At 41.3% G+C, this 23,296-nt stretch overlaps 3 protein-coding genes across 20 annotated transcripts in view; 2 read left to right on the top strand and 1 right to left on the bottom strand.

The window, feature by feature from the left end:
- syne1b (spectrin repeat containing, nuclear envelope 1b) overlaps nucleotides 1-12,752 on the top strand; it is an 85,097-nt gene extending 72,345 nt beyond the window's left edge. For 9 of the 14 annotated variants that reach the window (XM_027011182.3, XM_027011178.3, XM_027011179.3 and 6 more), the window contains 18 exons: nucleotides 198-364; nucleotides 772-934; nucleotides 1,237-1,424; nucleotides 1,825-1,975; nucleotides 2,259-2,441; nucleotides 2,691-2,828; nucleotides 2,941-3,132; nucleotides 3,333-3,633; nucleotides 3,973-4,041; nucleotides 5,221-5,363; nucleotides 5,906-6,032; nucleotides 7,779-8,032; nucleotides 8,209-8,409; nucleotides 8,565-8,693; nucleotides 8,814-9,026; nucleotides 9,344-9,436; nucleotides 10,149-10,207; nucleotides 11,691-12,752. In XM_027011182.3, coding sequence (XP_026866983.2) covers nucleotides 198-364; nucleotides 772-934; nucleotides 1,237-1,424; nucleotides 1,825-1,975; nucleotides 2,259-2,441; nucleotides 2,691-2,828; nucleotides 2,941-3,132; nucleotides 3,333-3,633; nucleotides 3,973-4,041; nucleotides 5,221-5,363; nucleotides 5,906-6,032; nucleotides 7,779-8,032; nucleotides 8,209-8,409; nucleotides 8,565-8,693; nucleotides 8,814-9,026; nucleotides 9,344-9,436; nucleotides 10,149-10,207; nucleotides 11,691-11,940 — 3,021 coding nt within the window. In that variant the 3' untranslated portion in view covers nucleotides 11,941-12,752. The remainder of the gene's footprint in view (nucleotides 1-197; nucleotides 365-771; nucleotides 935-1,236; nucleotides 1,425-1,824; nucleotides 1,976-2,258; nucleotides 2,442-2,690; nucleotides 2,829-2,940; nucleotides 3,133-3,332; nucleotides 3,634-3,972; nucleotides 4,042-5,220; nucleotides 5,364-5,905; nucleotides 6,033-7,778; nucleotides 8,033-8,208; nucleotides 8,410-8,564; nucleotides 8,694-8,813; nucleotides 9,027-9,343; nucleotides 9,437-10,148; nucleotides 10,208-11,690) is intronic. The other 5 variants (XM_027011180.3, XM_081722058.1, XM_081722059.1 and 2 more) reach the window with 4 other exon arrangements.
- Nucleotides 12,753-13,059: 307 nt separating this feature from the next.
- On the bottom strand, nucleotides 13,060-16,937 carry ccdc170 (coiled-coil domain containing 170). The gene is made up of 11 exons (XM_027011215.3): nucleotides 16,833-16,937; nucleotides 16,370-16,502; nucleotides 16,009-16,265; nucleotides 15,758-15,902; nucleotides 15,497-15,682; nucleotides 15,074-15,391; nucleotides 14,727-14,906; nucleotides 14,384-14,557; nucleotides 13,978-14,220; nucleotides 13,453-13,668; nucleotides 13,060-13,317 (listed from the first exon to the last, which is right to left on the bottom strand). The coding sequence occupies exons 1-11, from the start codon at nucleotides 16,835-16,837 to the stop codon at nucleotides 13,060-13,062; spliced, it is 2,115 nt and encodes a 704-aa protein (XP_026867016.3). The 5' UTR covers nucleotides 16,838-16,937.
- Nucleotides 15,951-23,179, top strand: rmnd1 (required for meiotic nuclear division 1 homolog). Of its 5 annotated transcripts, none has more exons than XM_027011225.3 (12): nucleotides 15,951-16,062; nucleotides 19,272-19,368; nucleotides 19,479-19,587; nucleotides 19,947-20,022; nucleotides 20,098-20,137; nucleotides 20,312-20,412; nucleotides 20,534-20,640; nucleotides 20,776-20,840; nucleotides 21,096-21,172; nucleotides 21,257-21,377; nucleotides 22,050-22,166; nucleotides 22,573-23,179. In XM_027011225.3, the coding sequence occupies exons 3-12, from the start codon at nucleotides 19,482-19,484 to the stop codon at nucleotides 22,600-22,602; spliced, it is 840 nt and encodes a 279-aa protein (XP_026867026.1). In that variant the 5' UTR covers nucleotides 15,951-16,062; nucleotides 19,272-19,368; nucleotides 19,479-19,481; the 3' UTR covers nucleotides 22,603-23,179. The 5 variants fall into 5 exon arrangements, 2 of the variants coding, with proteins under 2 accessions (XP_026867026.1, XP_026867024.3); XM_027011223.3 differs by lacking the exon at nucleotides 15,951-16,062 and adding an exon at nucleotides 18,144-18,455 and having other exon boundaries at nucleotides 18,909-19,368; XR_014125649.1 differs by lacking the exons at nucleotides 15,951-16,062; nucleotides 21,096-21,172; nucleotides 22,573-23,179 and adding an exon at nucleotides 18,137-18,455 and having other exon boundaries at nucleotides 18,909-19,368.
- The last annotated feature ends 117 nt before the right edge of the window (nucleotides 23,180-23,296 follow it).

The raw sequence follows: 23,296 nt of genomic DNA, 5'->3' as shown, positions 1-23,296 counted from the left end.
GCTGCTCCTGCTGCTGATGTTATCTGTCATTATCTGCTATTAGCTTCCACTGTAAGACTTGATTGATATTTACATATTTACTCTGGTGCAGTCCCAGCCATCTGTCAGCATTAACCCATTTGTGTGTGTGTTTGTGTTTGTGTTTGTTTGTTTGTTTTTGTGTGTGTGTGTGTGTGTGTGTGTGTGTGTGTCATCAGGACTACCAGGAAGAGCTAGCAGTAGCTCAGGAGGATAAGCATCAGCTGGAGCAGTTGGGGGAGCGTTTGGTCAGTGCCAGCAATGAGAGCAAAGCCTCAGAGATTGAGCACAAGCTGAGCAAGGTCAGCGAGCGCTGGCAGCACCTCCTCGACCTCATCGGTGCCAGGTAACAGCACAGCGTTGACTCTTCAGCAAAGGCAATGGTGCTAGCAGCAGTGCCCGCTTTTGCCACTGATCTGTATTTTTCCAAACTCTAGCCATTGTGTAAGAGGCACAGAACATGTAAAGGCGTTAGGAAAGTACTGTGTGTGCAGTGGTATTTCAGTTGTGTGTATGTCCAGTGGTGTTATTGCATGTCTGTGTCCAATCGTATAACAGCATGTGTATGTCCAGTGGTGCTACAGTATGTATATGTCTAATGGCGTTACAGTGTGCATGAGTGTCTAGTGGTGTTAAAGTGTGTGTATGCACAGTGGTGTAATAGTGTATATATGTATCCAGTGGAGTTACAGCATGAGTATGTATAGTGGTGTTACAGTGTGTGTGGGTCGAATGTTCCCATGTGAAAACCAGAGCGAAGAAGCTGCGTGAAACACTAGTGGCAGTGCAGCAGCTGGACAAGAACATGAGCAGCCTGCGCACATGGCTGGCCCATATCGAGACCGAGCTTACACGCCCCATCGTCTATGACACCTGTGACTTTCAGGAGATCCAGAGGAGACTGGACCTGCAGCAAGTATGGCTACACCAGCAGTGCCCGACTCTTGGACACCCACAGCTCTCAGACATGTAGTTCCAAACCTGATCTTAAACACCTCACCAGTGAATCCAGGCCTTCAGTAGCGTCTGGATAGTAGAGCATGTTGTGTTGGAAGTAAACTCTGCAGGGTGGTGGTGTTGAACAGCCCAAATCCACACACAGCTATACCCACTCTTCAAACAAAGAATCACACAAACATAATCTCATCACAATGTTGAGTATATCTTCTCAGTAATATGTGCCTGTGTGTGTGTGTGTGTGTGTGTGTGTGTGTTCAGGAGCTGCAGAGGGACATAGAGAAACACAGCACAGGTGTGGCCTCTGTGTTGAACCTGTGTGAGGTGCTTCTGCATGACTGTGATGCATGTGCCACAGACGCAGAGTGTGACTCCATCCAGCAGGCCACGCGCAACCTGGACCGCCGCTGGAGAACCATCTGCGCTATGTCCATGGAGAGGAGGCTCAAGTACACACAGCTCATCACTTTACAATTCCATACGCTCTTGTTTCGACAGTTAGACCCAGCTGGGTTATATAATCTATTATAATTGCTATAGGGACATGCTTTTTTAATCTTAGACTAACGTCTTTGTGAAACCTTGTTAAATTTATCAGTAGTTTGTCATGGTGAATTAGAACACAAGGGTATCAGCATTAGCAGTTACACAGTGACTCTGTGGCCAGTTTCTCTTTATAGTTGTAATTAATATTTAGTTCTGTAGTATTATATATTCTATTATAATTACTATAGTATTACAACAGGCCTGCCTGTCATTGCAATTAAGGACACATGGTTTTGAGCATTAGAAGTTACTGGTGAACATTGACAACCTTTTTGTTCTTCTGAACAACTTTTGTCTTCATAGGATTGAGGAGACGTGGCGTCTCTGGCAGAAGTTTTTGGACGACTTCTCCCACTTTGAGGAGTGGCTGTCATCGGCGGAGAGCACAGCTGCCCTGCCAAATTCCGCTGGTGTTCTGTACATAGTTGCCAAGGAGGAACTGAAGAAATTTGAGGTGTGACTCAATGACAGACCACACCAGGGACCAATGTTTCAACCTCACTATGCTTTCTTCCTTTTGCCCATAACCTCTGGTACTCATATATGGAACATGGAACAGAAACAGGATTAAAAAACACTCTAAAATCCTGGTTTATTATTCAGTTACTAATCTGCCCATATATTATGCATTAACAATTCGTACTGATTGAGTTTATCAGGTGCTACATCAGGTGAACTGACACTCCGGACTCTTCCTGGGACTTAAAGGGTTAAACAGTAAATGCACTCCTTGACAGGGTTTTCAGAGGCAGGTGCAGGAGAGTCTGACCCAGCTGGAGCTGATCAATAAGCAGTACCGACGGCTGGCCCGGGAGAATCGCACCGACGTGGCCTGCCGCCTGCGGCAGATGGCTCACGACGGGAACCTGCGGTGGGACAACCTGCAAAGAAGAGTGGCCGCCATCCTGCGCCGGCTCAAGGTATACACACCTACGGCCTCATCTCAGGCAGAATCCCATCACCTATACGGCCTGAAGATTGGGGTTTTCATCACGCCTAATGATTTTTTATTAAAGAAATCAAGCCTAGGTTTATGTTCCATGAACAGGTGTATAGTAATAAATTAAGATGCAACTAATGTTTTGTGAAAAAGTATGTGTCAGATTACATGTCACTCTTTAAGATGCAGCAAGGTGTGTCTATTTCATTTTTCTGATTTGCTCCTGTAGCATTTTATTAACCAGAGAGAGGAGTTTGAGACAGCCCGAGACAGCATATTAGTGTGGCTGACGGAGATGGACCTCCAGCTGACCAATATCGAGCACTTCTCTGAGTGTGATGTCCAGGCCAAACTCAAACAGCTTAGGGTGAGCCACCTCCATCCACCATCGCCTCCGTCTGTAGGTGATTCATGCTCTATAAATTCCAGTGTTCTTGTTGCCTATTCTGACCTATCTCCCTGTACTTTCTGACAAGCAGGCATTCCAGCAGGAGATCTCGCTGAACACCTCCAAAATAGAGCACATCTTCCACCATGGGGAAGCGCTGATAGAGAAGAGTGAGCCCCTAGACGCCTCCGTCATTGAGGAGGAGCTGGAGGAGCTGCAACGCTACTGCCAGGAGGTGTTTGGAAGAGTGGAGCGCTACTATAAAAAACTCATCCGCTTACCGGTAAAGCTAAAGGCTTACTAAACTAACCTCTTCAGGGTAATATCAGAGGTGTAGATATCCGTGAAGGTCCTAAGTTGTAAAGTTTCCATGAGTTAAATTTTAGGTTGCCATGTTATAGCTCTGGCTCTTCTTGCTATAGTCTGATATGTTTTAGAACGCTCTTATATATATTTTTAGGAGAGTCACTCTTGTATTTTCAGCTCGCAGACGACGAACACGACATTTCCTGCTCGGATCGCGAGTTGGACCTGGATGAGGTGGGTGATGTGTCCAGCCTCCCTTGGAGCGAGCGCCTGGGTGACGGTCTGCTCTCCTCCAGCCGCTCTGCCTCGCTGGCTGCCCCACAGCGAGCGGAGTGCTCGGGCCGGGACACCCCAGCCAGCGTGGACTCCATCCCCCTGGAGTGGGACCATGACTATGACCTGAGCCATGGCCCCGAGGGTGCATGCAGGGGCCTGGCCTCAGAGCGGGGGGAGGAGGGCGAGACCTCAGCACTCTCAGGTATGTCTGGGCTTTGGCCTAAGCCTGCTGCTAAGCCCCATGGGTTTATGACATAGGGTGTTTAAACCAGCCTTTAAGGCCATGTAGTGTTGTCTTTAAAAAAGCTAGACTCAGCAAGAAGTTAGAGGCAGCATCATACAAGCTCAATTATGAATTAATCTGACTGACACAAATCCACTGTGATCCACTGTGTGCTCATCAGCAAGAACACCATAGGTATTTTTTGATATAGCAAATACCAGATCACTTAAACCAAGAAATTCATTCCCTACAGTATCTAAATGGTTTAAGATACACTGCCAAAACCATACTGTATGTATTGTATATGTCTCTTTCCAGATGTAGAGATTCCAGAGAGCCCTGAGGCATATGTAAAGTTAACAGAGCAAACTCTGAGGTCGACCTCTGGTAGGCAACATTGGCCACAGCATGCTGTACTGCTGGAGCACATATTAACCCAACCCCCCCCCCCCCCCCCCCCCCCCCCCCAAAAAAAAAGAAATTAGAGACTAATTTGTCTACCCCCTTACCAGCTGAATCTTGACACACAATCAGTTTGTAGACATAGCCATTTCTAACCTCTGTCCTTCTCTTTGCCTAACCTTTTTCCTTCTTTTGTCCTGGTTTGATGTACATGCTTTAATCTGCTGCATGTGTTACAGAGGTTTGTGATCAAGACACACTGATGATTATTCAGATAATTACGTTCTGTGTCAGCACCACACTGGTGCTCTCTGTTTCCTAAGGGTGCTTTTCATTTTCTTTTTTTTTGTATCCCTGTGTATTTCTCAAACACATGGGTATTATTCACAATAACTTACAACTATTGCCAAATTTAAAAAACAGAAAGATTGTCAAAATTGTTTGTTTGTTGTAAAGCATGGGCGGGGGACCTCCAGTTCATAGACCATATATGGTTGAGCAGAGATGGCCATAGATGGCCCAGGTATTCCCTAGATTTTTACTGGGAATAAGGCAATATTGATCGCAAAAATGCTGAGGCCAAATTCTGCAGGTGAGGTTGTGATGGTTTGCTGCCACCCTAGTGCTAGCTCCAGAACATCTGAAATTGTTCCAGAATATTAGCCTTTCTCAGCAGAAGATGTCAGACCCCATTGGTAACAAGGCACATAATATTACAAATATCTTACTTTTGATATTGCCATCACATAATATTACAAATATCTTACTTTTGATATTGCCATCACTGTGTGTTTATTCTTAGATGACTATATTAGATGACCATATGTAACATTGATGCAATCTGTGGCCTGCAACCAGATATGTTAATATTAATTTGGCCCTTAGTGGAAAAAAAAGCTCCCTACCCTGTCATAAAGGGTCATAACCAATTATGAATAATGCCCATAAATATATTTTTGCTTTAAGCACCAAACTTATATGTGATTTCTGTTGGAATTATAATATCCCTCTGTATAATTAAAAAAGCATGACTTACAGAAATGAGAATAGTCTGCAGTAACATTGATTAAAGGATTGATACAGGCTACAGTGTGACGTTCTTGTCCCTTGCCAAACTTGCATACCTATTTGGATTTCAGTGGTAATGGCTTGGCGTCTTTGCAGGGGAGGGGGCCTCTCTGGAGACGCATTTCCCGCACCTGGCCAAGGCCCTGGACACCAGCCGATTCCACCTGCAGCAGACAGAAAACATCATCCGCAGTCGCACGCCCACCGGGCCCGAGCTGGACGCCTCCTATATCGGCTATGTGAGTCCTGCAGAGCCCTGCAGGAATGTAGGCTCAGGAACAGGACATAAGACAGGGATCAGCCATGCTCCACACAGAGGGCTCACTTTCTGCAGAATATAGACCCAAACCGAACGCACCTGGATCAGCTAATTATCATCGTCATAGCTTTTAAATTGGTAGTTTTTAGGTGTGTTAGATTTGGGGTGAAGCTAACATGGATATTCAGGAAGAGGAGGCTGGGAATCCCTCCTCTAAGGAGTACTGCTGAATATTTTTGATCATTAAAAGAAAAGCCAAAATAATTAAGAATAACAATGCTTAATAATTTGAACTTTTTTGTTTCCCAAACTGAAATAGATGGACCTTACATTTACCCTGAATTCGAATCAGTTCTCAGAATTCTTCTATCACAGATAGAAGTGTATAAATTTAGCAAAAATACATAATAAATAGGTTTTTTTTGCAGGAAGCAAAATCAATTGCTGGTTCTGGCAGAGGCTCCTGCAGGTCATGTAAACTTTGCTCTGTGGACAGTGAGTGTGTGTTTCTGGCTGCTGCAGATGCGGTTGCTTGGTGAGTGTCGCGTCAGCATTGACACTCTGAAGAGGGTCGGCTGTGAACTGAAGGATGGGGAAGACAAGCTGGCTGGCTTTGTGAACCCCAACAGCTCAGAATCCCAGACTTCAGGTACTCATAAAACAATCATTACTATTTAATAGGAGAGTATAAATATGTATTTATTTAGTTAAAATTGTGAGATTAAGTTTATATCTAATCAGATGTTTAGTAGTGGTGGTGGTGGTGGTGCAGTGTATACAATGGTGCTTGAAAGTTTGCAAACACTTTGTGAACAAATTTGACCTGAACCTTCTTTAGATTGTCACACAAGTCCTAAAATAGAACAAAATTAAATGAGACAAAAAAATTAGACTGTCATTTATTTTTTGAGGAAAATATATAATATTACATTTCTGTGAGTAGCAAAAGTATGTGAACCTTTAGGATTAGCAGATAATTTGAAAATGAAATTTGAGTGTGTTGTCAACCAGGTATGAGTGGGCTCCCTGTTTTAATTAAAGAATAGGGAACTAGCCAAGTGTGAGCTTCACAACATGTTTGTGGAAGTGTATCATGGCACAAACAAAGGAGATTTCTGAGGACCTCAGAAGAAGAGTTGATGCTCATGAAGCTGGAAAAGGTTACAAAACCATTTCTAAAGAGTTTGGACTCAACCAATGGACAGACAGATTATGTACAAATGGAAGAAATTCAAGACCATTATTACCCTCCCTATTAGTGGTTGACCAACAAAGATCACACCAAGAGCAGGGCATATAATAGTCCGCAAGGTCACAAAGGAACCCAAGGTAACTAGAGGCCTTTCTCACACTGGCTAAGGTTAATGTTCATGAGCCATCAGGAGAACCCTGAACAACAATGGTGTGCAAGGCAGGGTTGCAGGGAGAAACTTGCTACTCTCCTGAACAATGCTGCCAGTCGGCAGTTTGCTAAAGATCACATGGACAAGCCAGTAGACTATTGGAACTGTGTTTTTTGGATGGGTGAAAAATAGATCTTTTTGGTTTAAATGAGAAGTGTTATGTTTGGTGAAAGGAAAACCCTGCATTCCAGCATGCCTTCTGTGAAACACAGTAGTGGAAGTGTCATGGTTTGGGCCTGTTTCTCTGCATCTGGGCCAGGACAGCTTGCCATTATTAATGGAACAATGAATTCCAAATTATACCAGCAAATTCTAAAAGAAAATGTCAGGACATCTGTCCATGAGATGAATCTCAAGAGAACATGGGTCACGCAACAATGACCCTAAGCACACAAGTCGTTCTGGTTAAAGAAGAATAAAGGTTTTGGAATGGCCTGACCTTATAGCAGTGGAATAGAATACCACCATAATCCGATAGAAATGGAAGGACCTTAAGCAACCATCTTATCGGAGGAAACCCACCTACATAACTGAGTTAAAACTGTTTTATATAGAGGAATGGGCTAAAATTCCTCCAAGCTAACATGCAGGGCTAATCAATAATTACCAGAAATGTTTAGTTGCAGTTATTGCTACACAAGGGGGTCACACCAGGTACTGAAATCAAAGGTTCACTTACTTTTGCCACTCACAGATATATAATATTGGATCAGTTTTCTTAAATAAGTAAAAAAAGTCTAATATTTGTTTCACTGTTGTTTGTTCATTTGTTGATTTTGCTCTCTATCTACTTTTAGGATTTGCGTGACAATCAGATGACGGTTTAGGTCACAGAAATATAGAAACTTATAGTAAAGGGTTCACAGACTTTCATGCACAACTGTATATATATTTTACTGTGAGACATTTTCATCTGTGACAAAAATATTCAGTTATCTATGCCATTCAGTCTCTAGCTTGTGCCTGAAGCTCTGAGCTGCTCCTGTCTGCAGGTGTGATTGAGCGTTGGGAGCTCCTGCAGGCCCAGGCTCTCAGCAAAGAGCTGCGCATGAAGCAGAACTTGCAGCAGTGGCAGCAGTTCAATTCAGACCTGAACAGCATCTGGAACTGGCTGGAACAGGCAGAGGTGGAGCTGGAGCAGGCAGGGGCGGAGTCAAGGCGGGCAGGTGCAGAACCGGAGCAGCAGTGTGGGCTGGATGCCAGCAGTGACATCCAAGCCATCGAGCAGTGCATCAAGAAACTCAAGGTCAGCCCCTCCAGAACATCCGCCTGCCTCACAAATGGAGGCCTTTGCCCTTCCATTGATCCAAATAGCCTCCTCTTCATTTTCAGTATTATGAGATATGTCAAAAAACAGAGTTCACATCTCCATCTGAATATTGCAGAATGGTGTCAGTAATGGAGCTTTCCCACATGATCTAGGGATTGCAGAAGGCTGTGGATAAGCGCAAGGCCATAGTGCTGTCCATCAACCTGTGCAGCTCTGAGTTTGTGCAGTCGGACAGCGCCGAGTCACAGCAGCTGCAGGTTCGGCTGAGGGAGATGAACAACCGTTGGGACAGGCTGACAACCTCACTGGATGAATGGAGGAACTCTCTCCAAGATGCACTGATGCAATGCCAGGCAAGTCTGTCAACTGATACTGCAAACTCAGAGGATATATCAGTAATTCACTGCTTTGTCCAAGCACTTTTTTATAGGCATGTAAGGTATTTTATTCTGTTGGTGTATAGTGATGTATAATTTACAGTGAACTGTATATGCATTGTGTCCTGAAGGACTTCCATGAAATGAGTCATGGCCTGCTTCTGTGGTTGGAGAATATTGACCGCAGGAGGAATGAGATTGTCCCAATCGATCACAGCCAGGACAGTGACACTTTGCAGGAGCACCACAAAACCCTCTCGGTACACCATGTTACTCTGATTAATGAGTGCTGTAAAGCCCAATGTGTGCTCCTGTAAATGCAATTTGTGAACACCTCCAGCCCTGGGCAGGGCTTATTCCTCTATGCTTCGTCTGTCCAGCAAATTCGTCGGGAGCTGCTGGACTCACAGCTGAAGGTGGCATCCCTGCAAGACATGTCTCTGCAGCTGCTCGTCCACGCAGAAGGCAGTGACTGTCTGGAGGCCAAGGAGAAGGTGCACGTCATCGGGAACCGCCTCAAACTGCTCCTGAAAGAGGTGACGCGAGCCATTAGAGAGCTGGAGAGGACTCTGGATATTACCAGCAGTCAGCAGGTCAGTGACTCTGTTTGGCTGAGGCATTTAATTCCATATCAACTCAATATGTAATTAATACTGGGGATTCTTTCTGTAACATCATATTTGTTCTACTATGAACACATTTCTTTTATAAGGCAAAGCTATAACAGTATGCTTCAGAATGCTGATTACAACACTCAAGTCAAAGAGAGATTTTTGCATGATTCTTTCATCTTACTGTTGAGTAACATAATTTAAGGTGCAGCCCTTACACACACACACACACACACACACACACACACACACACACACACACACACACACACACTCCTTCGTTATGTCTATTCTGCCAGGATTTGTCATCTTGGTCTTCCGCTGATGAACTGGACACGTCTGGTTCCCTGAGTCCTGTCTCGGGAAGGAGCACTCCGAGCCGGCAGCGATCGGTAACACGTTCTAACGTTCTGGCGGGTGGGGGGTAGTAGCTCTGCAAGGATGGAAGTGTTTGTCACGTTAAGGCGATGGATTTTCACTTGTGCCCCACACTGCCCCTGGAACCTGCTCCACAGACACGCTTGGCACCTCAGTGTCTAGTCTCCGTGCCCTTTAGCATAGAGCCTAGTCTCCTTGTCCATCCTGCATGCCCTGTAACCACTTCAGCAGTCCAGGTTTGATTGTGCCTCACTTCTTCTTGACTGAGTCAGTGCCAACCTCTCAGAACAAATTTCCCATCTGATGTGAACCACCCCCCATGTTCTGGCTCATTTAGCTCCTCAGTACATTTTCTTCTTTTTCATGGATCCTCTAGAATCTCTCAAGTCTCTAATGTCCAAAGAATACTGGTTCTGTGATATAAATACTTAATGCTGGCCACACTTGGTCTATAAAATGTGTGAAACCAGACAATTATAAATTGTCTGAGATTATCCTTATGTTTTAAAGTCCAACCCTCCTGCGAAGATGATGCTTTGCAACAGTATGCTTTGAAGAACCAGTTTCTTTGCTTCCCTGAATGTCACCCCCACTCATTCAGTTTTGTTGCTGATCTTCTGTTTGGGTTCTTCCATTGATAGCTTTGCCAGAATTATTAGAATCAGATTTATTTGCATGGACTGAAACATTCTTTCTTTCTTTTACCCCCCTGTTCATTGCAAACAGCAACAGGGCAAAAGTAGTCTGTCCCAGCCTGGAGCTTCTGTGAGCAGTGCACATCGCAGGTACCTGTCTCCTGGTTTCTAGAACACATGGAAGATAACTCAGCCCATGAACTGAAATTACACAGTTCCATCACTTTCTCTGGGTTGATTTAAAGTTTTACTAAGACCAGTGTGACTGAAGCCCCTTAGATTGGTCAGATCACCTCAATCAACTTAGCTGCAAGTGGCAGTAATATCATACCTCAAGGATCAAATCAGTGTATTTTAACATGTTATGTGATTCTATATACAGCTTAAAATAAGAGTCTCAGATTTCACCAACAGAAGGCCATGCACCAGAAAAGTACACTATACTCCTCAAGGAGTGCATTCAATCAGTCATTCTATTCAGAGTACACTTAATTATGCATTTTTTTTTAATTTCTGCTTATACTTTGTGGCTGAAAAAAATATTAATATTGGCTACTTGCTGCTGAGCGACTGTTTCATCATCCACGTAGCCAGCAAGCGTCTGCAATGAACAAAGTCATAGCAGCGGTCTGTCTCGTTCTCGTCTTCTCTTTCTTGTGTGTCACATCTTCTCAATGACTAATCCACTGTCTTCTTCCCCCTGCAATCTGCCATCTTTGCTTCAATCCTCTCAGGTACCCATTTGTGGAGTATAGAAGGGCGTGTTTGGAACAGTGCTGAGCAGTCATGACAGTGTTGTTTAGGCCTAGAGACTAAGGAGTGTTAAGAAAGTTGTTATCAAATGCCTCTATTGCAAAGAGGAATTTTGTGTCAAATCCAAATCATGTAGGCCTACTTTGGCTATATACAAATGATGATCAAGTCACATTTTTGAACTGTACATAAAAAAAAGAAGCCTTGTTTTACAGTGTTCAAACTTTTAGTCTTGCTATAAGAAAAATACTATTTTTCAGTAGTTAGACTGAGATTTTGAACAACAATGTTCAAATGTGTTTATGGCTTTAATCTGATACACATCATACAGCATGAATACTGAGCAGTGATCCTACATGAGTTCAGAGAGCTGGTATCTTTCCCTTGAATTCTGCTATTACCAAAGAACTGCTTGAATTGCTTATCCAGTAGACAATGCTGAGCAGCTTCCTCTCCTTGGCATGTACTATATAGCTGTTTAACCATAAGGCAAAATGTGAAGAGGAACACTCTTTTGAGGTTATCCCCACATTTCTAAGCAAAGCTTGCATCTCCCTTAAGCTAACTGTCTATGTCAGGCTTGACCAGCTAAAATTTTGTCTTTTACTAAAGTAACAGCCTCTATTTGTTAAGATAGAAACATGAAGGTGCATGGACTTAATATTTGTTTAGGCAAGTGTGAATACCTGTACATATAAATCCCTGAAACCTGAAAGGCACACATATTGGACATCGTAAAATTTTAAATGAAACTATAAAGGGATGCCCAGAACTGCAGTTTAGAAAGATACTATAAAATTGTACAGATAGGCCAACTGATATGCATATGAATGTTGCATTTGGATGTTCCTGTGATCTGCTATATCCCTGATGTGAGCAGGTCTCTCAGCGGCGCTGGATCCGGTTCCTCCCCTTCTGAGGAGGCGGAGTCACCGTCCTGGTGCAGAAGGTTCCTCCGGCGCGTCCTCTGGGCCTCATTACCCGTACAGCTGCTCCTTCTGCTGCTGCTGGTAGCCACGACGTGCCTGGTGCCTGCGTTCGAGAACGACTACAGCTGCATACAGTTCAACACCTTCACCCAATCCTTCCATCCTATGCTCAGCTACACCCATGGGCCTCCACCTGTGTGAGCCTCTTTTTTGTATTAGACAGCCCTCACTGACATCTCATAGATGTTAGCCTGCCTGGACAACTAACTTACACCACGACATTGGCAGCCAAAGCTGCTTACTCTGTCTTTGTGTAGCTAAATACAGCTGCTAGGTTTATCTACAGCTCATGTAGATATTAAACAGAAGCTTGTTGCACTGAAAATTAATACATGGTAAGACAATTGGTGGTTAGTTATACATTGCAAGACAAGCAGCCATTAGTGGTATTAATACAGATCTTCCAAATTCAAAAAAGCAGAAAAAGATATTTAACAATGTATTTTGACTGGTTATCATTGGAGCAGATTGGTACTGTTGGAAATACTGGTACTGACCAGTTATCATTCTGTCACACAGCGTACTTTTTTTTCCCTCTTTTTTAATCATGAAAAGTATTGACAGTTGATTTATTGTAAAGGATAGCCTTTGGAATTGCTTAGAACAACTGAAAAACTTGTAAAATAACATTTTAAAGAACTATATATTGCAACTATTTTTTATATGTATTTTTGGCATGTGATATTCTTTTGCTTTTAAAGTTTATTGTTTACTGAAATTGTCATTTGTGAAAACTTTAACTAACCTGCTATAATCAAGTTAAATGTCAGATATTCAGTATTGTATGAAAAATCATGGATATCATAGATATATTATCTATGTACAGTTTGTTAAGGCCTAGGAAACCTTTGCACTGAAAATACAGATGGTATATAGGTGTGCACTTGGTGTTTTTTTTTTTTAAATAAATCTAACAACCTAAAACAAAAATATTAAATTCAAAATTGCTGATATTTTGAGTTCTGTTCATTTGGTGTGGACAGAGTACAACAATCAATTAATTATTAGGCATAAGAATTCCAACTAAAGTCTTTCAATAGCATTTTCATGCAAGAAATCTAAAAACAAATCGTGATGTAAACCACAAAATACACTATTTAATGTAACCTGTTAAAGAGAATTCCCTGGAAGACAGAGGCTTCTTAAATATTGTTCAACCACTGTCATAAAATGTACCATATTACCTTGTAAATACCATTTATAATTGTGTGCCACTGGTTATGAACTAATGAGGCATTGTCCCTGAGTGTCACATCCTCCTCACGGTGTAGTTCTGGAGGGAGGTGGAGACAGGGCCAGTGGTTCAGGCAACAAGGGACCTGCTGAGAGGGTGGAGCAGGCAGCGCTTGGAGCCATGCAGTGCAAACAGTATGGTGCTCCACACTGGCATGCCAGAGGACGGTGATGGTGGCTTGAGTGAATTAGAACCTCCAGCCTTTTGATAACCGCACTGCTGGGCACAGAGCATGGCGTGTCCACCCCTAACATCTGTGACACCACCATACAGAAGTCTAGCAGCTGTAAAGCGAAACAGAATAGTCATATTGATGGAAGGGTGAGAAATGCACAAATATAATGCTAAGACCAACAAGAATGTTTATACAGCCTGCGAAAGCAGTGCATGGGGGCAAGGGGGGTCACTGTTTGCTGTACCTGTTTTTCCCTGTGGGCCAGTTCTGACATGGTGCTGGCCTGGCTGTGGAGAAGCCTTTGTGCTTGCTGCAGCTCGTGGCTAGCTTTGTACTCCTGGTTCTGCAGCTCTGTTTTCACTGTGCTAAGTCTCTTTGCCACTTTTGCCTTATTCTTCTCAAGTTTTCCCAGACACTTACTTTGCTCCTCAATGGTCTGCTTCTGTTCCATCACTCTAATCTTATTGCACCAAACACAACAAAACCTGAGTTTTTAAGGTTTTTTTATGTTCACAACAAGTAAATAAAAACATCTTCTGGCACAATACAACTTGAGTCCTATACAATATCACATCTCACAAATCTTATTATACAAATCATACATTCCAGAGGGTGTTAATAGTGCATTCCTATGTGTATAGTAGACACATTTCCATAGGTTATAAATAATGTCGAGTATTTTCATTTTCAGTAACTGACTGCCACTTAGACGTCGCTAAATAACTCTGCCTCTGTTCGGCCTGTGAGCGGGAGCACTTTTCCCTTCTACCTTCAGCTCGTTGGTGTGGGAGAGCTGGGCCTTCAGCTCAGTGGTGGAAAAGCGCATGACGCTAAGCTCAGCCTGAAGCCGCTCCACCTTCTTCTGCAGCTTCCTGCTGGCCAGGGTGGCATCATCGTGCTCCACAGCAAGAGCCGAGCGACTCCTTTTCTCCTCCTCCAGCTGGGCCACCTTCTTTCTCAACAGCTCCATGTGCAGGTCCTTACTCTCCAGCCTCTCCCTCTGGTCCTTCACCTTTCACCCAAAACAATAGAAATTATGCCAGTCAGCACTAAGAACTGTGCATCACAGGACAGGTAGGATAAAAGGGGACTTCAAGGGCTTCTTGGTACCGTTATGCCATCTAAAACAGAAACCTCTTATACACAGTGCACTGTGTTCTCCAACACTTTCAAACCTTTTTCTGAAGACTGTAGACCAGAGTTTTGGTTTCCACCAGCACACTCCCCTCCTGTCTTGTAAGTTGTTCTGCTCTTGTCAGCAAAGCCTCAAGTCTCATGTCAAAGCCCAGATCTGTTACTACATGCTCGATCTTCATTCTCTCTGAAAGCTGCTCCAGAAATTGCAGGTACTACACAAGAATTGAGAAAAGAAAAGTAGATAACTGAACCGTCTAAGGTGCTGCTAACTTCCACTATTGCAACATTAATAAACTATCAAACCTTAAACCAAATGTTTTAAGCTGGTAAGAAAATAATCACAGTAGCAGAAGGATTTTCTGTAAACAAATGTCAGCTCACTTGCTGTTTCTCTTGGCTCAGCCCATCTTTGCTGACTCCTGCAGTGAGGAGCTCGGTCTCCAGCTCCTGCAACTTGTTCTGGAGCTGCTGGGCCCTCAGCTCTGCACCTCTCAGTAGCTCTGTCTGCCTGGCAAGGTCACATGACCCCTCTGCCAACCTAACCTCCATCTCAGCCACAGCCTGGAGCAAAAGTGACCAGCACTTACATCAGATGTAAACAGAATTCTGTACTGTACCAGACCTTCATAAGAAAAATTCCAAATAGTGTTAATACAGAGTCAGTGCATCAGAGTTGATTGTATGCAAATAATAAAAAGTACTGTTTCTGTTTGAGGGGTCAACACTACCGCATTACTGTTCTTCTGGTTTTTGCAGAGTTCTCTGAGTCTCTCCAGTATGTGTTCTTCTTTGGGCACAGCAGTTGCAGACTGAGCCCTGAGCAGAAGCTCCATCTCCTTCATGAAGGTCTCCATGCGACTTTGCAATACGTGGACCTCATCTTGGCTCCTGTGGAGCGAGTGTTCAAGGTCCTGAGAGTGCTTGCTGTTGCAGCTGGACTCCTCCCTAACAGCAGCCAGCACCAGCTCACATTCCTGCAGCTTCTTCCTCAGGCTCCGACTCTCGGCTTCCAAACTCTGCTCCCTGAGCAGCGCGTGCTCATGGTCCTGAGAAGCACAACAATAACCATATTGTTCTCCTCTGGACTAGGCACTCCAAATAAGCGTTCATGTGAGTGTTAATGGTTCTGTTGCTGTTTAACAAAGAGATACCTGTCTGAATGAGTTCAGGTCACTAGCGCGGGCTGCTGCGACCTTCTGTTCATGGTCCACATCAGCTACTAGTCGTCTCACCGTCTCCCTGCTGGCCTTGGACTCCACCTCGTGGCACTTCACACTCTCCTCTAAGGCGCTGATCTGAGTCTTCTGTCTGTCTCTCTGTTTGCAGCATTGATCCACCTGAAGACATAAGTATGTTTTAGTTACAAAGAGAATATTAAAAGCCCCTGCTGAAAGCATACATCGTGCACTCACCAATGAGATAATGGTCTCCAGGGGTTTACAATTCCTGTCTAAATCAATGGAGAGTTTGTCGGCTAATCGAGACACAAACTCCTCCCACCTCGTCTGTAAATCGCTTGCGTCTTGCTTTGCTTTGTCCCATTCTCTAAGATGTTCTCTAGGAAAGCACATTAAGTGTTTCAATTCTAAACAATTTTATGTGTCAGAGTTGCTGTTGGTCTATGATATGATGTATCAAAGAATCAGAACAACCCAGCGCTTACTTAGATTTTATCTCCATTTGCAGTTCTCGCTGTTTCAGCTCCTCATTCTCTTTGGTAAGTACTTGTAATTTCATATCTATAATGCTTTTGGAAGATGCGATGAAGCCAATCTCTTGTTCTGTGTTGTGGATACGCTCCCTGAGGGAGCTGATGAGAGAGGTCTGTCTGGCCTCGGTCTCCTTGTGCCTGTCAATTACCTCTCTCATGTCATGCACCATAGTCTCCTGAGATGAAATCTTCGATTGACAATCCAGCAACTGTTACAGTGAAAATGTGAAAAGTTTAAAGTGAAACAAACTTTCAAGAACTACTTTGTATAACATCGACTCTTTAGTGAAACGGTAAAAAAAACAAAACAAACCTGTGACTGGAGACGCTGATATTTAGACTGGAGGGCAGCTAACTCCTCCCGAGCAGATTCTGTGGCCTGTTTGTAGTGGACCAGGTGCTGTTGCATCAGAGACTCTTCCATTGCAAAGGTAAACGCCGTTTGTCTGTTTATATGATTACGAACTCACTGTTATCCAATTCTTCGCATTATCATCTTAAAATAATGGAATGTCATTGCATCCGTCTAAAGTTAGATCAAAATTATAACGTGGTTCATCTGATGATCAATTTAAACGCTACAGACTAGGAATATTTGTATTAGGCACGTGATATAAAAATTGCTTAGAGCTGGTCCAAGAAAAAATGGAAACAAGCTAAATAAGAATGCAAAATTAGCCCTATTAAAATGACATAGCTGCCTAAAGTCCGTGTAACTTCTATTATGCGTGTTGACGCTTCGCTTTATTTTTTACAAATGGGTCTCAATCTCTTACCTCATATACTTTTTTTCCACACACCTTTTATCAGAATAATTTTTTTCCACTGTTGGTTGCTGTCCTCAGCATAAGTGTCACAACGTTTCTCTTTACTTATGTTTCTAAGCAACATATCAACATTTCACTTCATCGATAGGGGGCAGCGGTGGTACGATTAGATTTTTATTGACGTTATGACAAATTAAACAAGAGTATTGCAAAACAAAATAGACATACACTTTTAGAGCAGAATTACACGTGAAAATAAACCCGAATAGAAAGAGATGATTTGCTAAAAATAAAAATTAGCTACTTAATAACACGTTTAGCTACAAAATAACACGTGAAACCGTCATTCAAGAAGGTCAAACGACAATTATTTAACTCGCATTTCTAATTCAACTACAATCACTATCACTACATTTGGACATTTCAGACATTTTCTCATCTCTTGACTTTGACATGTTACTAGCCAACTCACAAGTTTAGACAAAATATAATTTTACAAGGATAGAAAAGATCCCACAGATACATAGTGATGAACAATGTGATTAGTGATAGGTTATATAAGGTTATGATAGGACATTTTCATATATTGAGAAACAGCCAAAGAGTAATGGTTATGATTGATATAGTGACATTAGTATATAGAAAGTGTAGCTATATAGAGAGTGAACGTCTTGATTGCTGGCAGGACTGATGTTTTATATATCTGCACCATTATATAATGGCAAAAATACCCATCCATAACTAAAACAAACTGTAGGGGACTTGCACTTCACAGGCTACAAATTACTCTAAAACCGACAAAACTCATTTGGTTATATATCCCAATAAAACTATCCTTTGTCAATAGATCATTTTCCTAAATGTCACGTCTTGCACATGAAACTGAAATCCCAAGCAACTGAAATCGTCTTACATATATTAATAAACACAACACAAAAAAAATAAAAAAATAAAATTATATATATATATATATGAGGTACATGGATCTTATTAGGTACCTGTAATAAGTGTATAATTGCAGTGTATGGCCCATATATATATATATATATATATATATATATCGATCGAAAGACTGTTCATTACAGTTTCAATTAGCTGTTTCTGATGTGATGTGTTTTAATGGGAAATCTTTTGTTTCTTTCGTGTTTATTGTATGGTGATTTCTCCGAAATATTTATTTATCATAAGTAACGATGGCCTGGCATAACTCACCATAATAATAAGGAGTTTAGACTTCGCCAACGCAACTCAGAGTTGTTGTTTCACATAACCAGTATGTGACGATGGCAAAGGTTGCCAGTAGGTGTCGCCGTGGAGATGGATTGTTTCGAAACCACGAAAACATTTTCGGCACAATTGCTCCGAACTGTTTCACGAAACCTCCTTTTGTTCTACATTAACAAACAGAGATTTTTTTCTGTCGCATCTTCTAACTTTGAGCTTCAAATCTTTTTTTACGTGGTTTTGAACCAATCCGCAATATTACTAATACGAAATACCGTTTCCTTCAAATATTCGAAATAAACTTTATATAAAAGATATCTGGCACCCTGACTATATCGACAGACCTAACCTAGCTGGTAAATGTAGCGATGACAGCCAGTTGTGGTGTCTTTTGAAAAGGAGCACATGGTATGTAGCAAACTTTACTAAAATTAAAGTGAATGTATTCTTATTGTATTGCAATGCTGTGAAGTAGAATAAAGTTGAGCCCTTTCGGTTAGCTTGCCAGCTAGCTAGCTAACAAGACCGGAAGTAAAAAAAAAATGGAAACATTGGTTTCCATTGGTGGCATGGTGTGCAGATTATCCATTTACTTTGCTACTAATTTCTACATATAACATCATGTAGTACAACATAGCTTGCTAACTACAAGGTTAGATATCTTACCTAGATTGCATGAATAGCTAACACGAATTTAGCAACTAGTCAGTTAGCTGATTGCTGTTTCCTCAGTCAAGGTCAGGAAAATGAAATTACTGACTGCTATGTCCATGCAGATAGTCACCATTTACAGGACTGATAATGCTGGAGTTTTCAACTTCTAGCTAACTAATGGATGCATAATATTCATAATTTACACAGGTACCTAGGTATGCTAACTAGGTGGTTTACAGCACGAACACCTTGGAGACTGCTGCAGCCTTTGGAGAGGGTGCATTTCTCCAGATTTAGAATTTCTGGAATAGCAGAACAGGTGCGAAATATCCCTTGCTCTGGGTTCAAGTGTTTTCCAAATCTCTTGACTCTCAGAGCCTCGTCATGTAACCTTCACACAGACCACAAAAAGACTCATACCATTACAATCCATCATTCGAGAACCTCTGGACTTCACACAAAAACACTTAAAGGACCACTCATTTTTCACACTGAAACACCACCTGTCCTAAGTATGATACCCAAAACATGGAGTATACATATTAAGCAGTCAACCACAACATCCACCAGACCTGTGCTGAAGCAAGGAAGCATACCAAGCAAAAGGACATTAAAGGGACCAAGGACGAAACAGCCATCCAGAACCAATCTACCTTCCCCAGAAGAGGCAAGTTATTTATAAAGCACAGTTCTGTAGCCCCACTCCATATTTATGTAATATGCAGTCTGTTGAAAATGATTACCTTCATTGCACATTCGCTGACTTTTATTTTACAGGATATGATGCAATGTATTGCCTATGCAACTGCGGATCAATACCATCTACCTAGTCTTTGCCATGATCTAATGGCCAATGGCTTTTTTGAAATTAAAGACCTGCCAAGAGGTTAGACTGAAACATAATAACTACAGGTGTCTTTTTGTTGTAGGCTAACACATGCAGAATATGTTTAATGGTGATGTTAAAACTGGTTGCTAGAACTTATCATTAGCATGCAATTTTATCTATTAACACTGACCAGACTGACAGATTTTAGTGAGGTAATTTCTTGCTGTAATGTCTTCATCCGATGTGCTGGTCTACTTTGGAGCACTATATCATTATTGCATCTAACTATTTCTTTATTTAGTTATTAATTCACATAATAACAGAAATTAATTTGGAATCACTTTGCCATTGTCCATCCCCAAATCATGAAAACTAGTAATGTAAGTGGTTTCTTATCATGGTCATTTTGCAAAAAGATGCTGCTAATGTCCTGGTGATTGGAACAGAGAAGGCATCAAAACCAAGTGACACTGCTATGATGTTTTTCTTCAGGTATGTTGAAAAGCTTATTCTCTCCTGCCAGGTGGCTCCATTTTTGCCCTAACCTAAGAATGCTTTTTCGCTTAGGGAAGGCTCGGCTGTGTTCTGGAATGTTGATGAGAAAACTGTGAGCAAACATGCTTGTTTCTATGTTTCTAAATATGCATTTATTTTGCTCAGTACTTGCTTGCTTACAATTACTTGTTAAAATTTGTCAAATTATATAGATTTGATGAAAATTCATAAGCTTGTTTTGAATGTTACACATGTGTCTATATAGCCTTACAATTTTGATTTCTAGATAAAGAAAGTAATGAGAATATTGGAGCAACATGAGATTCAGCCCTATGAGGTAGCCTTGGCCCACTGGGAAAATGAAGAGATCAATTACACAGTGGGAAAGTATGTCATGTGATTTGTTTGACTGTGTATAGTTTCACACAATAATCTGTCTTACTGCACATTATAGATCCATCTTCCTTTTATGGTATAATATGATATGCTTTAATGGTTATGTGTCTAGTGGAAATTCAAAGCTGCATCGGGGAAACTTCATATTTAATAGTGAGATGGACTACAAGCAAGGACTTTTGGAAAAATTTGCATTTTCCAATGCTTTGTCTCTGTCAGGTGGGCTGGAGATTTCTTTTTGTTGCTGTTGTTTGTTTCTGCTCCAGTCTTCAATTATTTTTCCATTATAACAGCATTTTAATTTTAATTTATTTTTAAATAATAATTTTTTTTAGAACTCTTATTTTGTTGCAGTTAAGCTAGCAATATGGGAAGTCTCTCTGGATAACTTTGTGGAATCCATCCAGTCAATTCCTGAGGTATCTCCACTTATTAAATGTATACACTATATGTTCATATAAACCAGAATTTGCATTTCTGCATTTACCTAATTGATGAAATAGAGTGCATCCATTTAGAGACCAGCATTAATATGTCTGAAATGCAAAAGGACTTTGTTGAATATAAATTATTTGTTTTCATTATATATTGTCAAGACATTTATCAAAATCTGTAAAACGTTCAACTTGGATCACACTTCAGTAGTTACATGACTATTTGTACTCGCCAAATAGACACTGAAATCTGGAAAAGCAGTTAAACTGTCCAGAGCAGAGGTCTTGCAGAAAATAGGTGAACTGTTTACACTGAGGTGAGAAACCACCTGTAGAATAATTTGATGTTTTTATGTTACCTTTAGGTCTTGGGTTATGTTTTAATTTTTGTTATTTTACAGGCATTGCATAAACCTCAGTTCTGATCTTCTGATCACCCCTGATTTCTACTGGGACAGAGAGGACCTGGAGCAGCTGTATGACAAAACCTGTCAGTTTCTCAGTATCAATCGTAGGGTCAAGGTAATGATTCTGCCTCTTTTTTAAGTCTTTGGTATCTTTTCTGTAAACAAATTAAGAAAAAAACAGGTGATTTGTATAAATATGTAGTCTAATAGCCTTATAAATTTGTCAGCATGGAGTGGCAAAAACTTGTAGCTACATCAAGGTTTTCTGAATATCTTATTAGTTACCTTTGTATAGTACCTTTCTCAGACTCAAGGACGTTTTACAGACACTGACACACAGATAAGAATCGGCAGCCAATTTGCGCACAGCATACTCTTTATCGGAAACTGCAGTCTCCCAGGGGACTGCACCAGTGCAGGGGAAGGGGATGAGGTTAAGACCAGGACAGAGCTCCAACCGTCACTGGACATGCATGCACACATGCACAGACACAGGTCACGTTCATACAGGACAATTTAGAGTATCCAGTCAACTTAACCTCCATGTTTTTGGACCTTGGCAGGAAACCCACACAGAGAGGGAGAACATGGAAACTCCACCCAGATAGGGACTCAAACCTAAGACTAGCACAGGGAGGCAAACGTGCTAACCATGAAGCCACCCACAATAAATTTTATTGTGTTATCTGCATCACACCTGTAACCAAGGAGAAATAATGGACGTTCCTTAAAGCTAATGCACGTATGATTTGTAGAAGTCTTTGTTGTTCTGGTGATTGTCATTTAGGTGGTGAATGAGAAACTGCAACACTGCACTGAGCTGACAGACCTGATGAGGAATCATCTGAGTGAGAAGCATAGTCTGCGCCTGGAGTGGATGATTGTGATCCTTATCACTATTGAGGTCAGAAAATGTGTGGACTCGACATAATCACTGAACTGCTGTACTCTACTGTACTACTGTACTGCTGTATTGAGCATGTCTAGCCATTTATGCTGAATTATACCTGCAACCTGAGTATGAGTTGTTTCCCCAGTGCAGAAGCTAGAGAAATTTACTAATGAAAGGCAAAACATGTAACCTGATTTAAAAATTGCAAAATGGGATCCTTGAAGAAATAAAAGAAAATTGTAGTCTGGTGAACTGTCTAAAGCATTTTAAGAAGAATCATTGGTTCCATATTCACTGTAGTTGGTGTTCCTATTATTTTGTTTATTCACTGTAGTCTACAGATGAGCAAAATATCTGGAAATAACTGGTTCATGCAAAAGTAAATATTTGCTTCTGTTTTATTCTCTTTTCTCTGAAGGTGTTGTTTGAACTCGCACGCGTCATCTGAGGAGGCAGGAGATCCACTCTTTGAGGAAAATAATGTGACTGCCAATGTGAAACTATCAAGCCAATGAAACACTTCAAACAACAAAAAAGTTTGTTTAGATTTCATAGATTAACTGAATCTTTTTATGTGTCTGATCAGTAATGTCTATGTATTAATATAGGTTTTAATGCCAAGTATCATAAGTGCTGTTATTTGGTTATTATAGTTGTATTATTTGTAGTCTTCAGGAAGTAAATATAGTGCTCCAATAGTTAAGTAAATATTTTCCCTGCAGGCAAATAAGAAAAATAATGTGGTCATTCAGCTATTACAGCTTTATATAAATCAGTTAGCAAACAGCATATGATCATATTTTCCATTAAAGCATTATATTAAGGTGGCCTGTGTGTGGGCCCTGTTACTGGCATTTTCTTAAATGCATATTATTAATATCCCATTGTATCCTGACAGATCTAAAAGGCTTGTTCCAGTGTAACACAACTAGTATTTTGTTTTATCATTGCACTTGAAACATACTGATTAAAACCATGCTCTGAATTAAAGTCTTAAAGTCTGAATTAAAGTTCCATTGACTTTATGACTGATTCAAATTACTAATAGTCTCGTTTCTTTTAGATGCGACATTATACTATTGTATTTATAGATATCGTTTGATAAAAGAAAGTTGGAACATAAACAGGTCAATCAGCATATC

This window comes from Electrophorus electricus, chromosome 10 (assembly GCF_041902795.1).
Source record: "Electrophorus electricus isolate QZ-2024a chromosome 10, ASM4190279v1, whole genome shotgun sequence".
NCBI classification, from domain to species: Eukaryota; Metazoa; Chordata; class Actinopteri; order Gymnotiformes; family Gymnotidae; genus Electrophorus; species Electrophorus electricus.
The sequence above is the reverse complement of the archived record's forward strand: the minus strand, read 5'-3'. Positions and strand labels throughout refer to the sequence as shown.

Coding starts and splice junctions, on each gene's coding strand:
- ccdc170 (XM_027011215.3), bottom strand. Junction 15,392..15,496: donor ACCTGAACTCATTCAGACAG/GTATCTCTTTGT, acceptor TGTGCTTCTCAG/GACCATGAGCACGCGCTGCT. Junction 13,318..13,452: donor TGGCCCACAGGGAAAAACAG/GTACAGCAAACA, acceptor TTCGCTTTACAG/CTGCTAGACTTCTGTATGGT.
- rmnd1 (XM_027011223.3), top strand. CDS start 18,919: ATGCTAACTAGGTGGTTTACAGCACGAACACCTTGGAGACTGCTGCAG. Junction 19,588..19,946: donor AATTAAAGACCTGCCAAGAG/GTTAGACTGAAA, acceptor TTTTGCAAAAAG/ATGCTGCTAATGTCCTGGTG. Junction 20,641..20,775: donor CAATGCTTTGTCTCTGTCAG/GTGGGCTGGAGA, acceptor ATTTTGTTGCAG/TTAAGCTAGCAATATGGGAA.